Genomic DNA, 14,772 nt, shown 5'->3' with positions numbered 1-14,772 from the left:
TCGCTTTGTAGTATATGCTATTAAAAAATATCACACTACATCCTTGACAATGTAGAGTACATAGAAACTGGGGATGTCCGCATCCCGTGAGTGCTGTAGATCAAGGAAAATTTGGAGTCGGGCATGTAACTTTTGATCCTTTTGAAGCAGCAGAAGCAGCAGCAGCAGTAATGGTGTGTACAAGAAACGAAAGCGATCGGCCAACGATCAGAAACCCTATTATACTGACACCTGTGCTCATCGATTAGGGGCCACTGGAGAGGAACATGTTTGCAGGGATCGTGACGAGTCTTCGTTTCCACGACGATGCGATCCTGTTGGCAGGCCACGGCCCAGTCTTGAAAGCGTTCGACGTGCAAACAGGAGAAACGATCGCCACCGAAACACTTCTTCCGGCAAACAGAATACATCGCATTGTGCCCGGTAAAGATATCTCGTTCCTTTATGATTTGACAAGACAGGGTGAAGAGCAAGCATTAATTTCCAGTGCAGGACCCAGCGAGGGCAATTCCCGGACATACGCTGCTTTTGGTTCAAAATCACTCAGAATATTCCACGTTAGCACTTCTCCTTCGTTCAGGCAAGTTTTCTTGTTGCGACGCCTATCAACTAGCCATGGAACCTTATACAGAACATATTAGCATCAAAGTCGATCGTATGTTCGGATTTCCGGATTGGATCATGGATATGCAGTGGTTGCAAGATGGCGAGGTACGGGGATGTTAAAAGTCTTGATACGGGACAAGGTTTTCTCACGAATGGATACAGATCGCTCTTGTTTCCGCACACAATCAAGTAGAAATATATAATATCACCAATGATAAACCAGTCCTGGTGGATCGCGTCCAGTGCCAAGTCCGTTGCATTCTGTAAGCAACAATGTTCTGAGCAATTAATGCATAGTTATCTAACATCGAATTCTTGTAGATATTCAGCTCGGTTTTTTGGCAACACCCGCTCTGATCTAATGCTTGCTTCAGGCACAGTATTCAACGAAGTACATTTGTGGCGGATATCAGATAGAAACGAGGATGGAGACGGTGTGGTATATCGACGACTAGTCGGTCACGAAGGTGTCATATTTGGCGTTCGATTTAATCCGGAGGCTACGATGATTTCAAGCGTGTCAGACGATCGTACAATCCGTGTATGGTCCTTGACAGATGAAAAGTAATCGATACTAACATTCAATGATTGATTCGTACACTAACTAGTATATTCCAGGCAAGAACCGCTTGTCATTTACGGTCACACTGCCCGAATCTGGGATTGCCAGTTTGTCGATGATTATCTTGTCAGCATTTCCGAGGCAGGTTTCATGCTACCTTCTTTCCACGTTTGATAGCAACCTAACGGGAGCTCCTTTTCTTCCCCAACATACAGGATAGCACCTGCAGGGTGTGGAAGAACAGTCTGATGGGTAGCCCTGAAGAAATCCGAGACAGGGAAGGAGAATGCTTGGCCTGCTGGGAAGGCCATTTTGGCAAAAACGTGTGGAGCTGCGCTGTCAGCCCTGAGCACAACATCGTGGCTACAGGCGGACAGGACTCGGGTATACGACTGTGGTCGCTAGTATCCATTAGAAACAACAATATAGGTACGTGCAGCGTCTAGAACTATGGCTTTGGAACTGTTGTTGTTGTTGTTGCTAACACCGATAAAAAAGAATCCGAGGACGATTTATCTTGTTTGAACGCGCCACCGGATCGAACAACAAATCTAATTCGCACGTTTTGTTTGTTGGATTTTAACAACGTTGTGGCTAGCACAGACGACGGGCATCTTATCCAGAGTGAGAACCAGGGTCCTTGGAAAACGTGCTATTTTGACCCTGAGCTTCAACATTACTCTGTCATGGAAAGTTCACCTTGCGGCAGTGTTGTCCTTGCCGGCTTGTTGAATGGCAAATTGTTGATATACAGTCCAAAGGGCTTGTTTGAGGTAAGTAACCGTCGATATCCGAAAGAACATTCGTATCTAAATTCCAGCATAGCCATTTAAATTACATGTACATAGCCAAAAGATTTTTCAAATATTCATCAATCCATCTAAAGGTTACTGGCAAATGAAAAAAGAGGCAGTGAAAGCAGTGATATTGAACCATTTCTTATACGTAGATGGAAACATGTTCTATATTGTAACATCTGTCTACAACGAAGAAAGCGTGTTCCACAGACTTGATATTTCTGAGCCAAGCACGGTAACGTTAACCCTTTATCTAGTACAGAAAGACTGAGCGGCCATTCATCTGATATGATCCAAATGTAGCCAAAATTCACGACGCTGTATAAACTCGAAGGTCCCACTGAGCGCACAACAATCATTGCCACAGCGATAGATCAGCAGCACGAGATCTTGATCTGTGGCTCGCGCGAGTCAGCGCTGCTTGTATACCATTTGCAGGATATGCATGCATCCGAGATATCTCGAGAATCGGTTGCACCAATTATGCAACTCAGGCGGTCGCATGGCAAGCAAGCAGTGAGTTCCGTTACGATCAAGCCTACAGATGAAAAGGACGTGATCATATTTTGGACAACAGGCAGAGATGGCTGTTTCATCGAGTACAGGCTCAGTTTTGAGAAAAAGAAGGAGGAGAAGGACAAGCGGAAAGAGGATGATGAATCAGCGCACGGAATACAACTTGGTATAGCCAGCCGCGGCGACACAGTTGTGCGTAGCCAGGGTTGGACATTGGAAAAAGTGTATCGTAATCGTGTTACCAAGGGATGGATTGAAGGCGTCTCGTGGATCAACGGCGAATTACTGTTCCTCGGTTTCTATCGCAAGCGGTTCTTTGTGTACAATGAACCCAAAAATTACGAGGTAAAGAACATGCATTAATGTAAAGCGAAGATTCCATTATTTTTATACGCTTTTGGGTGTAGATGATCTCTGTTGCATGCGGTGGAGCTCACCGGCGATGGCAGTTCAAGACAGCCGACTCCAAATTGGACCGTGCGACGTTTGCATTTTTCCGCAAGGAAATGGTAAGACTGTGCATAACTCATCACCTATGCATATCAGATTCTGATTTTTTTTCTTTCGAAGCTGTACGCATACTTCCGGAATGGTGAAGTTGAAAAGAAAGGATTCAAGACCACTATTCTTCAACAGCATTACCATGGACGTGAAGTCCGTGCATTGAAGTATTTCAGTACGTTTACAGAGAGCAAAAGGATCGTAAAGCTATACGAATACTGACAAGCTTGCTGCATCAGGATACAAATCATCTTCGAGCAAGCAAACTGCCCTGCTATTTGCAACCGGAGGAGAGGATACTCTTTTAAAATTACATCAATGTAAACTATCAAAGGAGATGATCACATCACATGATACTAACAGTACCTTGCTAGACATGCCTAATTCTAAAAACAAGTTTGTCACACTCGCAAGTATCCGTAAACACCGTTCTGTTATCAAGACATTGGCGTGGAGCCAAGGTATAACTTTGCAGCAGCTCAATGTACTGCCAGGAATGATCTCTTACCTAAACAACTGTGCTTAAAAGGAAACGATACTTTGCTGTTTACCGCTGGCGGCAACGAAGAGCTCTGGTGCTGGAAGGTTGAAATCACTGATGGAGAGCCGGTTGGTATCAATTGCTTAGAATGGGCGCTTTGCCCTGAAGTCAGGTACGGAAATCAATCAAGCGAGAAACGACACCACGGCACCCTCATAATTCGTTGGTCTTAGCACGATTTCAGAGACACGTATTATGGATGTGACAGCGCACGCTGTAGAATCACATCCAGGTCTCCACTTCGTCGGTGTTGCATATTCAGATTCATCAATGAGGGTATGGATTGAGAACTGAGCAAAAAAAAAAAAATTGTATCTTTAATGATATTTTCGGGAAATTAGATATGGTTATTCAATGAATCGACAAGGAAATTCTCGCTGCTTGCAGATGGCACGTGGCACAATCGATGTCTGCTACAGATATCGCACTTGGTGTTACCAGGTAAGTCAGAAATAGTTAACAGTTACCCAAATTGAATCGCTAATGCTTCCTTTTTCTTTGACAGACCGCATACTGTTCTTGACATCTGCGACGGATGGAAGGCAAGTATAGGACGTTCGTTTTTATATATGCATTGGTCTGATATCCTAGCTGCAGAGTTGCTATATGGGATCTCAGTCAAGCTCTTTATTCTTCCCTGGAGCATGTCAGTAGTCTCGAGGCAGATCCTACATCCACGGCTACAAAGTTCAAGGAACCCATCTATGCGCACAAATTCCACCAGTCAGGCGTAAACGCCATTGATGCTTGGTATCGGGGAGGTAAGATATCCACTTGGTGTATCCATTTATATTTTTGCAATCAATTCTAAATCTATACAGATGAGATCTTGCTTGTCACGGGCGGCGAGGACAACGCTGTTGCTGCTGCTCGTTTCAAGGTGCAACCGGATGGCTCTCTCCTACCACTCGGTGACCCATGCGTCATGCTAAGCGCTCACGCATCGTCTGTAACAGGTATATATTTTGTTATCTGACGTTTCCAGGGATTATTGCCATGTATAAAGTGGAAATTTCTTTGATAGGCGTCAAGTTGGCAGCAAATAGCAACAAATTTGCGTTTTCAACATCGACCGACCAGCGGCTGAATGTATGGGAGATAAACGTCAATCATCCGCAAGGCGTTTCTCTCACACTCGCGGATGCCACCTTTGTGGATGTCCCTGACCCATCTGTCATGGATGTTGTTGGATTCAAGTAGGTTTATCAATCATGATGGAAATTCAAATATGCGACTAACATGGGACGAAATAGTCATGAATATCACGCAGTTATCAGCGGCATCGGTTTGCAAAGCTTTACGAAAACGTTGTAAAATGATTATGCAGAGAGGCCGAATATGTATATGTGAATTAGACTGCATTTTGATGTCAAAGCATTGCGATAATTTACAAAACATTAGAGAATTCACACCAATCCACTCAAGCCTAGATCAACAACTGAAAAGATGCAAGTATGTCTATGCGTCGAATGTAAACAAGTGTGGGGCTTTATATCAAAGGATAATAGAGAAAGAAATGGGTTAAGACTATTGACAGCTGAAGAAATTTGACTGGTGGCGGGGGGCGGGGGGCAATCGTCGTAGGTACAGTATAGTTGCTGTTGCTGTTGCCGTTTTTATATGTACGAAAACAATGTGTCTGCACTTATCCTTGTCGCTGCTTGTGCTTCTTGTTCTTGTTGCAAACAACGTACAGTTTTCCCCGTCGTCGAACAGTAGTGCATCCATCGCAGAGTTTCTTCACCGATGCTCGAACCTTCATGGTGCGAATGAATTGCATGGCGAACGGTTGCTGCGCCGTTCTGAATTGAGGAAGGAACGCCCGGGAGAATTGTGAAAGCAACGACATTGGTATGTGTGTGTGTGTTTCAAAAGGGAAGAAAGAAACTTTTTATTTGCCACCGGCTGGCAGGGATGTGTTTTTTACTTTTTGCCAAACCAACCTCCGCCGCTGCCGCCGCTGCTTGGCTTCTCGCCACCACGTTCTGTAATTTCTAGTTTACACAGTCGACGCTTCTTACCAGTTGTCTTGTCGACCACAACATGCACTCGTCCACCATCCATCACATCATCGTTCTCGTTTGCCTTGGCGATTAAATTCACTACTTTGCGTTCGACTTCATACTTGATGCTTCGGGCGCCGTACCGGATATTGTATCCCTCCGCAAGCACATCCACAACGTCAGGGTCCCACGTCATTGTAATACCGTGGCGGGTGCGTGCCTTTTCTGCCCACCGTCTCAGTTCGCGCGCCGTAATTTCTCGCAACTCTTCTTCGCTGAATGGTAAAAAGAATAGCACTTCGTTGATACGGCCAAGGAACTCGTCGCGTCGGAAATGTTCATACAAAATCGGATAGATGGTCTTTTCAATAAACTGACGTGAAAGCGATATATGGCCATCGTCGATCAGTTCTTGCTCCTCGTCCTCTTGCTCTTCTTGCTGCTGCTTTGTCTGGATAGGTGTGGCTACCCCCGTTGTCTGCGCATCGCTTGTCACTGACGCTTCAAGACGTAGCAGTTCGGCTTCATCGGCTATCTCGTGCTGCGCAAGGTTGGATGTCATGATGAAAATCGCATCCTTGCATTCAACCGTTGTTCCCTTTCCATCCGTGATACGTCCTTCATCAAACAGCTGGAGCATAATCGTCAGCACGTCCGGATGCGCCTTTTCAACCTCATCCAGCAACACCACAGCATTGGGACCTAGCAACGGAATATGTCACGTCAATGAGCTTTGTTCGAATTTATCTTTGTATGTATGCTTACATTCTTTAAGTTTCTCTGTCAATTGACCGCCTTCATCGTAACCCTGTCCGGGGAGTCAATTACGAATCATATCCACGTCAAAAGGTATGACGCTTGAGAACTTACAACATAGCCCGGTGGAGAGCCAATGAACCGTGAGACATCGTGCTATGTCAAAAACGATGTTAGTTCCCGGTGTCATTATATATTTAACAACTTTGGTCTTACCTTGTGTTGGAATTCGCTCATGTCTATACGGATGAATCCTTTATCCATGCTTTTTCCATGCAAGTATCCAGCCAGTGCTAATTTTTCAGGGGACAAAGTATTAAAAGATGCATTATACAGTTTACTGCTGCATTTTGTTACCTTTTGCAAGTTCAGTTTTACCAACACCGGAGGAACCGCAGAAGAGAAAGACGAGCGGGTGGTCTTCATCGTGCCATCCGTTCTGTTTACGACGAATAGCACTGGCGAGTGCGTGAATGGGTCCGAGCTGCCCAACAATGCGTGCCTTGAGTGCATCCTCGAGAGGATGTTTTTTGCGGTACTCCTTTTCACGTTGCAGCTGCGCTTTCCGTTGCCGTTCATCATGCGCTGCCTTGTCTGCAGGGTACGACTTTTCTTTGGCGCGTAACAGACCCTCGATTTCGATATTCTGCTCGCCCGTAAAGCGTTCCACGTAATACAGGTACTCGCGCGGTGTCAGTCCGTGCGAGTTGCGTTTGAGAGGATCGGCCATGTGATCCAGCAGGAGCTTGACAATGTTGGGGTTGCAGATAATCACCGCATAGTGCAGCGCGGTGTATTCGCGGTAGTCTCGATACGGCAGTAGGTCCTCTGAAAAGTCAATCTGGCGTACGTTCGCGGCTTGGTGAGAACGTGGATAGTAGTGGTCTTCGAGATTCGGGTCGGCGCCCTTTTCGAGCAGGAATTTGACCATCGCCTCGTTATCTTGAATGACAGCGACTTGCTAGAAAGGGGAGAGACATATTGTTAGCAATAGAAATTGCCTACATATATTAGCTGCCAGAAACTTACAAGGGGAGTCCATCCGTAGCGATGGTAGACGTTTGGACTGAAATTGGGATCCTCTGCTAATCTGTTCATTTCATGCAAACATGTGTTAATTATCGACAATTCTGCATATGCATATGCCGGGCGACCCCCTTTAAACTTTACTTTTTCAGCCGCCGAAAGTCGTTCTGCACAATTGCCTGGCATAACTCGTCGCCAATCGCTGTTGTTGATAACAATACAGGCGTTAAAATCACGTTAATGCAAATCCTCCTCGCTCTGTCTGGTTCGTGGTTACCGTTGTTGTTTTCTAATGCATAAACGGTCGATCCAACGCCGACTGCTGCCAGCGCGCTAGTCGCAGCTGTAAGCGCAGAAGCGGTCCACATAGAACGACGCGACCGCAGCCGCTGGCTGGCTGCTGCTGCTGCTGCCGTCATCGGGCGTGCTGCGACGCGGACTGTGGGCGATCGACGTGCGATCTGCCGTGGTACACTTCGAGCGAGAGATCGCCACATTGGAATGTCAAGGAAACGTAAAGACGAAACAGGGAGGGGAAAAAACGCAGACAACTCAGCTTGCAGCCAGCTGCAGAGTTTACAAGGGCGTTTTAATCCATTGGTTGCAATTTTTCTAATGGAATGGGCGTAAAAGAGTGTACATCAATGCCTCTTTGCAGAAGCTCGGGGTAAGAATGGGCTGGAACAAGCTTATGGATGAGATCCGGACGCAGTGACAATTCCTGCTCAGTGAAATTAAACAACGGTGGCAACTCGCGGCCGTTAGGTAGTCTTGTCTCTGGGTTTCGTAGTTCATCAAAGAAGGGATGAACCAGCGCTTCAATGGAAGATAAACGTGCTTGAGGGTCATAGTCTAATAAGCGTGAAATCAAGTCGATTGCATCAGGGTTTACTCTAGATCGAAAGACCTTGCAAATGGTATCATTTCAGCGATTTTATCTTGGCGAAAAAGTTGACGATCTGAATGTTACGTACCTTGGAGAAGGGATGTGGTTTGATTTGAGGGAACTTGTGATCGACATAGCTCGGGTTCATTTTGGCGATTTGCTCCCTGGAAGGCGTTCCAAGGACCTTGATGATTTCCACTAGCTGGTCGACACCGCTTTCACCTGGAAAGAGTGGTGTACCCAGCAGGAATTCGCTCATGACACATCCGGCTGACCATAAATCAATACTAGTTGTGTAAACAGTGGCACCAAATATGAGTTCAGGGGCCCGGTAATACCGGGAGCAGATGTATGATACATTGGGTTCGCCGGCTACAAGGATTTTTGCGCTGACGACGAGCAATACTAAGCCTCTTATCAAGTAAACTAACTGCTTATCAATTCGCGGTTTACCTTCCGAAATCGCATACTTTAAGTACGCCTGTCACGGGACTCGCAAGCAGATTTTGAGGCGTAATATCCCTATGGCAAATCCCAAGAGAATGTGAATACGCAAGTGCTCGGAATAGTTGATACATGTACAATTTGATGAGTAACATTGGTATAGGCTGCCTCACTTTGGCGTAGTGCCGTGATATGCGATATACTGTCTCTGGTACATATTCCATGACAATATTGAGGTAGACTTCGTCCTTCTTTTTTGTCAGTATGTTGTAGAACCAATCACGGCCGCGTGAGTATGCTATTTTTGTACCGCCTCATCTCTCTCTCTCTATGGGGGCATACCTTTGTCTCGCCCTGTGTGTAAAAGTACGCCTTGAGCCCACAAATATTTGGATGATTCATGACCTTCATTATCTGCAGCTCTCGATTCTATATGTAACAACAACAAGAAACAAGTTGAGTCTCTCGTTCTCGTCGTCCTCATCCTCGGGCTGTCAACGCCGCCGCTGCTGCTGCTATATGTGTAAGTACCTTGAATCTCTTGTCCTGCAAGACCTTTTTGATAGCTGCATCTTCGCCGGTGGGAGCCAGCTTGGCCTGATATACGACGCCAAAGGACCCATGCCCAATAACTTTGTGGTTCGTGTACTGGAGCTGGATATCCTCGCCTGTTTTACCGTCTTTTGCTGCCACGCGTATTATCCTCTGCACGTCAGACTCGCCTCCTACTTTGTGCATCGTCAATACAGCTTGGTCGCCTTCTTTTGGTCTGTTGCAGCGTCGTCATTGGTACCTGGAAATCTGAACTGAGTGAAACTGGCCGAGGACATTGCGAAGAGTAGAGAGAGTGACGGTCGGCCGGCTGGTAGGCTGTGTTTGTTTCGAGTGGAGTTCTCCCGTGCGTATGCCTGGTTGACTATGAAACAGTTTCGTGCAGTTGGCAAGAGAGCGGCGGAAGAGGAGGAAGAGGAGGAAGAGGAAGAAGAAGAAAGTGACGTAGAGGAAGAGAGGGAGGGAGGAAGGAAGGGGAGAGGAAAAGAAAAGAAAGACGGGCGGGTGGCAGCGGGCTTGCCTGCGGGTAACGGGTTGCGGGGAGTTGCTGCTGCGGGGCGAAGAAGGAAAGAAAGGGTTCCTTTCCCGATCGGTAAAGGCATTTTTGCCTCCCACCCGAAAAGGCAGTTGCCGTGCTTTATTTCTGTCATGATTTCCCATCAAGCAGCTATTTCCTTACACAGCTATAACCTACCATTAATTTGCATTGTTTGCATTACCATTAATTGTGGTACCTTTTTTGTGATTCCTGTTCCTGTCACCGGAAACAGCAACCGTTTGTCGGTTTCTTTGAACTCCACTTTTAGACTAGTTTTGAGGCTTATTAGTTAATTGTCCGTTTATTTCGCGATGTTGCAGATCGAACTACTTTTTTCGGGCATAAAGAAACCACCTTGTGCACCCTACGGGCTTTGACAGCAATTCAAACAAGATTAGATTAGAGATATTTGTGAGCAAAAAAGAACTTTATAAAGAAAATAAAAGAAAAAGGAAGAAGAAAAGCAATAACATTGAATAACAAGAAGAGCACTACTTATGTACATGCGATAAAAGAAAAAAAAAATAATCTCTGTCTCTTTTGCTTCCTTGATTAGCATTTGGCTTGACCGGCCCTGCAAGGTCGCACACCAGTCCAGCTCCTTGAATCGGACGCGAAATCATTGTCGGCTGGGTATGTCGTTGTTGACGTCGTCGACGGCCTGACGTCTTGCATCTTGTTGTTGACGTCACGTTTAGGAGACAAAGAAGAGGAAGAAGCCAATTGCTGTGGATGGTGTTGGGAAATGTTTTGGCGGTACATTGCAGGTGAGTTGGCAAGGGTATCATTAAACCCGCTCAGCAGGTCGTATGCGCAGCTGGATTGCGATACATGGGAGAATACACAGTCAAGAAGCAGTTTGCTGTCCTCATCATCCCCTGTGTCACCTTCACCGGCAGTTTGCATGCCATGGTCTGCAAGAAATTCATTCAGGCATGCCGTCAAGTCCGTAGGCAGACCCTGATAGTTGACGCTGGTCGAAGCCAGCACTCGAATGATGCGATAAATCATAGCCTTTGCATGCTGTCTAGTTGCTTCATCCTTGATGAGAGTATTTCGGCAGTAAATGGTGGATGCGTGATAGATGCAGTTAACAAATTGTTGACAGACACACCATCCAAACTGTTTGGTGATCTTTTCAGCTATGGCGACAATGCGGTTCGATGCATCGGTGCAAATGGCATGCGAGCGTTCTGTGCGTTGTTGAGGCAATGGTGGATGTAAAGGTGAAGAGGGACTTGTGGGTGTATCAAGGGGCGGTGTAAATGGTGAAACTGATTTGCTAGGTGATAGGAACGTCTTGTGCAACAAGATCCACTGTGTCTGATATTGCAACATCAGCAGCAATCCTGACTGCTCCTGCAACGTGTCTGGCGGCATTGGATGCCGGGCCCGCTGCTGCATCTTATCTTCAGACGTATTGTATTCAAGCTGTGGATCCACTCGATAATAGTCTGGCAATCGGTCGAACCATTGCGATAGAGCCAGTTCGATGGCCTGCACCTTCTTTGCCCATCGCAAAGGTAGTTCTCCAGTGTGGTGATACCGTAGCTGCTGCTGATCGTAATCGCGCACCAGCATCGCTGTCCGCTTGCCTATTCGGGCCAACTCGAGAGAGTGCGTAAAGTAGGTCTCCTTGACAACCATGTTATCGTTACATCCGCCTTCTCCGTTTGCATACAGGATCTTGTTAAGCTCGATGATCTCGTAGAAGTCAATGTCGCACTCGCTGTCCATGATCAAAGAAGGTTCACCAGAGTAGATGCTAGCAGTGACATCGTTGTAGTAAAGGACCATAAATAGTTTTAGATATTTTTTCCGGAGTACACGGTCAGCGGGTAGCTGGGAGCGCTGGTGCATGCCCATTTCAGACATCATGCGAAAAGCCAGACTGATGTAAGTTCGTGCCTGAGAATGTCTTTTGCACACGGTACAGAACATGGCAAGGTTCATCAAAGTTTCGAGGGTAGCGCAGTCAGGACTATCAAAGTAATCCATGAGTGCTTCGCGAGCGCGATCGTAATAGTAATATGCAATGTCGAGAGCGTTAGCGCAAGCATTCTTGTCGTGGCGAATAACGTGAAGAAAAACGATGGCGAGTCCAGAATCAATACACACTTGATTCCGCTTGGGGTCGCCTGATCTATCCCAAAACGTGTACCAGTCGCATGAAAACTTGGGGTGTAGACAGTCCCAATATACTTGACAGATGTAATTAAGCACGCTTGGGGACACATCCTCAGTGAGACGAGAAAGATTCATTTCGCAGTGCTTGTAGTTTTCGAGGCAAGTTTGTGGTCGACGGCCGATAGCAACGTGCCAGTACTCTGTTGCAGGATCAGTCTCTAGCGGGTCTACCCAGATAGACACTGATGTAGATGACTCATCGCCACCAGCAGCAGTTGCAGCTTCTTCTGCCTCTGCTTCCGCTTCTTCATCTTCTTCCTGCTCTTTTTCCTTTGAACTCGCAGCAGATGTGCTATTTGGATCTTCAGTCAAGAGACGAATTTTGCGGACAGCCTCGACAAGCTGCTCGATGGAGGTGATGTTTGTCTCGAGGCGCAGAGAGTTGCCTGGTTGAAAAGATAGCGTCCACTGCATTGATTTGTCGGTTTGAGTCTCTTTGGGCAACGATAATGAATCAAACAATCGTGGCGGAATTTGAGATGCCGCAGTTGATGAGGTGGAAGAAGACCGCTCGTCCTTGTGATGTTTCTCGTCATCGTTGCGCTTTTTCCGAAATTGCCGCGATGCCTTGTCGAGCTCCTTTGTCATTCTCGCCAGCACAGGCGTTGTCTTTTCGATCCAAGACTCGATCTCGTAAAACGTTATCTGCAGGGCCTCGTAATCATCCTGTTGTGATTTCTTTTCTCTGGCTGCTGACCGTGCTTCAGACGAAGAAGATGACGAGGATGGATGGTGATGCTGCTTTGCCCGTTTGCTGGATGATCTCGTGGTCGTGCTCTCTGATGTGCCATGATGTTTAGCCATCGAACCCATATCCTGTAGAAGCATAAAGGCACAACTGCAAAGTGACGGAGTAAAGGAAAATTTTGTGTGTGGAAGAGAGGAGGGACAGACAGAAGAGTGAAAGAGAGAGGAGAGGGGGAAGGGTTGGAAAGTCAGCTAGGTTCAAACCAAAGCAGAAAAGGACAGACCTACCATATACGTTTTAAGGTTGCTAGCGTTGCCGCGCAGTTTAGCGGGATAAGCCATCTCCAATGATTGGTACGCACAGGCGATCCCCGCCAGTATTGTGACTCACAGGAATAGATTGGGCAGAAACAACTGCCATGGGCTGCTTACAGCATTTTCTTTTTTCCACTATGGAAATGGTGGCAACGGGGAAACGATTTTGCCCGGCTCAAGTGATATCTTTGTGTTACGAGACTACATCACCAGCTAAGCGAATCAAATTCCCTCTTGCAGAATTTTGGTTTGCAATTTGTGAGATCCTCTTGGTTTTGTGTAACTGTTGACTAAAGCGTGGCAATCGCCCTATCCGTCTTTATCCTGTACAGTTTCTACAATAAGAAACGTCCATTGCTCAGCAGCATCTCAGGCATCCTGTCGTGTGTTTAAATTGTGCTGCAATCGCTGAACCTTTTTTCCCTTTCAGCGATCCAGAACCTTTTTTTTATCTCTTTCAATCGCTCACTGCGACGTTGCTAAAAATCATCCATTCGGGGCAGTATCGTCGTCTTGTTCTCCTCGTTTCTTATCCAGATCCAATTGCCATACTTGCCTTTTCTCCGCCTGTCAAAGAACAAGGAGTTTGCGCCACAAAATCTTTTCACACTCGACCCGAAAAGAACGAAAAGTGCCAATTATGGAAAGTGTTGAATGAGCGAGGCATTCACGCAAAAGACAGGAGCATTGCATGCTTTGTGCATCGAGCGTCCTATGAATTCGATACACATTATACCACCTACAAAATTGTCTTTTTATGATGAGTCCAGACAGGTAGATGAAACTCTATTTGCAACTTTAAATGTGCTCCTCATGGTCTCAAAACTTCCCGCGCGTGGGTGATATTTTAATATATCAGATCACGCAGACATTTTCACATGTTCAGTAAGAGCGTCATGCAAAGAGCTCAAAATTACGTGATCCCTTTGTCATTTGGAATCAACTTCAGGGCAAGCACCTTTCGAGTTTGTCGTTGTTGCCTTGCAAGCATGAATACTCCATTATCTGCAGATTTCAAATTGTTTATACAAATATTACTGTGATTTGATGACATAGAAAAGCAGTGTAGCGAGAATCTAGGATGGCGTGCCAGATCTCTTTGGTTTCCATCTCTCTGTGTCGTCATCTTCTGCGATTTTGGCCTGCCTGGCCTTTGGTTTCTTCTTTTTAATCTTTTTCGAGACTACCACGACAGGCTCTGTAGGCGACGGTGCTGCTGGTGTTGGTTCCGAGGATTGCGGTTTCATTGTTGTGGAGGAGGGTGAAGGTCTTGGCGATCCGCTTCTGCTGCTAGTGCTCGTACCGCTGCTGTTTGTGCCAAGTGTTGTTCTTTGAGGTACAGCTATCCGGGCTGCAATGGTCTGATCAAGTGCCTGCTCAGATTTTCGTATGGTATCGACTTGGGCGAGGTATTGCATTTTTGCTGATTTCAGTTTTTCTGCACGTCTTTGAAGTTGCCCAGACCGCGCAGACAGCATCGACATTGTTGAACGCAGCGACAGTAGCTTCATGTGATATGCCGATACTTTAGACATCTGTTTGAGCATAATACATCCCTTTGTTAATAAAAATATGAAGATAGTGTCGTATATATATATCAAAGCAAGTCAACTTGCCAGCTCCCTAAGTTCGGCTATATCTGTCCTATCCAGGGACTGGTCATTTGCAGCCGCCAGTGATTCATTCAGTATAAGCTGTTCTTGTCTAGTGTGTACTGCTTCGTTACTAATGTGTATGTTGAGTACGAGCAACAAGTTTCGGCTTTACCCTAGTTGCAAGAGCTGCTTCTCCAGTCGGGCGAGCATGGCAGTGATCTTGGAAGCGACGCATGTTGCTAGCGGGTCAGTGGACATGA

The 14,772-nt window shown here is 46.3% G+C and overlaps 6 protein-coding genes across 6 annotated transcripts; 1 reads left to right on the top strand and 5 right to left on the bottom strand.

Moving 5' to 3' along the window:
* Window positions 1-170: 170 nt before the first annotated feature.
* VTP01DRAFT_1565 (uncharacterized protein) lies at window positions 171-4,837 on the top strand (the record flags this gene model as incomplete). The annotated part of the gene is made up of 24 exons (XM_069379929.1): window positions 171-173; window positions 249-423; window positions 493-580; window positions 642-711; window positions 769-869; window positions 928-1,170; window positions 1,225-1,309; window positions 1,384-1,597; window positions 1,667-1,941; window positions 1,994-2,054; window positions 2,118-2,200; window positions 2,269-2,826; window positions 2,889-2,990; window positions 3,052-3,157; window positions 3,222-3,302; window positions 3,357-3,443; window positions 3,512-3,635; window positions 3,697-3,799; window positions 3,865-3,964; window positions 4,029-4,065; window positions 4,121-4,284; window positions 4,345-4,479; window positions 4,548-4,719; window positions 4,777-4,837. The coding sequence occupies 24 exons, from the start codon at window positions 171-173 to the stop codon at window positions 4,835-4,837; spliced, it is 3,228 nt and encodes a 1,075-aa protein (XP_069237989.1).
* Window positions 4,838-5,168: 331 nt separating this feature from the next.
* VTP01DRAFT_1564 (uncharacterized protein) lies at window positions 5,169-5,372 on the bottom strand (the record flags this gene model as incomplete). Its single annotated transcript, XM_069379928.1, has 1 exon — window positions 5,169-5,372. The coding sequence occupies one exon, from the start codon at window positions 5,370-5,372 to the stop codon at window positions 5,169-5,171; it is 204 nt and encodes a 67-aa protein (XP_069237988.1).
* Window positions 5,373-5,446: 74 nt separating this feature from the next.
* Window positions 5,447-7,805, bottom strand: VTP01DRAFT_1563 (uncharacterized protein; the record flags this gene model as incomplete). The annotated part of the gene is made up of 8 exons (XM_069379927.1): window positions 5,447-6,228; window positions 6,292-6,334; window positions 6,397-6,438; window positions 6,499-6,575; window positions 6,640-7,243; window positions 7,312-7,372; window positions 7,453-7,510; window positions 7,586-7,805. The coding sequence occupies 8 exons, from the start codon at window positions 7,803-7,805 to the stop codon at window positions 5,447-5,449; spliced, it is 1,887 nt and encodes a 628-aa protein (XP_069237987.1).
* A 92-nt stretch (window positions 7,806-7,897) lies between these two features.
* On the bottom strand, window positions 7,898-9,792 carry VTP01DRAFT_1562 (uncharacterized protein; the record flags this gene model as incomplete). Its single annotated transcript, XM_069379926.1, has 6 exons — window positions 7,898-8,215; window positions 8,283-8,583; window positions 8,648-8,889; window positions 8,981-9,067; window positions 9,170-9,366; window positions 9,432-9,792. 6 exons carry the CDS (start codon window positions 9,790-9,792, stop codon window positions 7,898-7,900), a joined length of 1,506 nt encoding a protein of 501 aa, XP_069237986.1.
* A 488-nt stretch (window positions 9,793-10,280) lies between these two features.
* Window positions 10,281-12,743, bottom strand: VTP01DRAFT_1561 (uncharacterized protein; the record flags this gene model as incomplete). Its single annotated transcript, XM_069379925.1, has 1 exon — window positions 10,281-12,743. The coding sequence occupies one exon, from the start codon at window positions 12,741-12,743 to the stop codon at window positions 10,281-10,283; it is 2,463 nt and encodes an 820-aa protein (XP_069237985.1).
* A 1,250-nt stretch (window positions 12,744-13,993) lies between these two features.
* VTP01DRAFT_1560 (uncharacterized protein) lies at window positions 13,994-14,770 on the bottom strand (the record flags this gene model as incomplete). The annotated part of the gene is made up of 3 exons (XM_069379924.1): window positions 13,994-14,452; window positions 14,534-14,621; window positions 14,685-14,770. 3 exons carry the CDS (start codon window positions 14,768-14,770, stop codon window positions 13,994-13,996), a joined length of 633 nt encoding a protein of 210 aa, XP_069237984.1.
* Between the last annotated feature and the right edge of the window lie 2 nt (window positions 14,771-14,772).

Source organism: Rhizomucor pusillus, assembly GCF_041956525.1.
Source record: "Rhizomucor pusillus strain CBS 183.67 unplaced genomic scaffold VTP01scaffold_11, whole genome shotgun sequence".
Classification (NCBI taxonomy): domain Eukaryota; kingdom Fungi; phylum Mucoromycota; class Mucoromycetes; order Mucorales; family Lichtheimiaceae; genus Rhizomucor; species Rhizomucor pusillus.
Note: the sequence above shows the minus strand (reverse complement) of the source record. Positions and strands in the feature narration are given on the sequence as shown.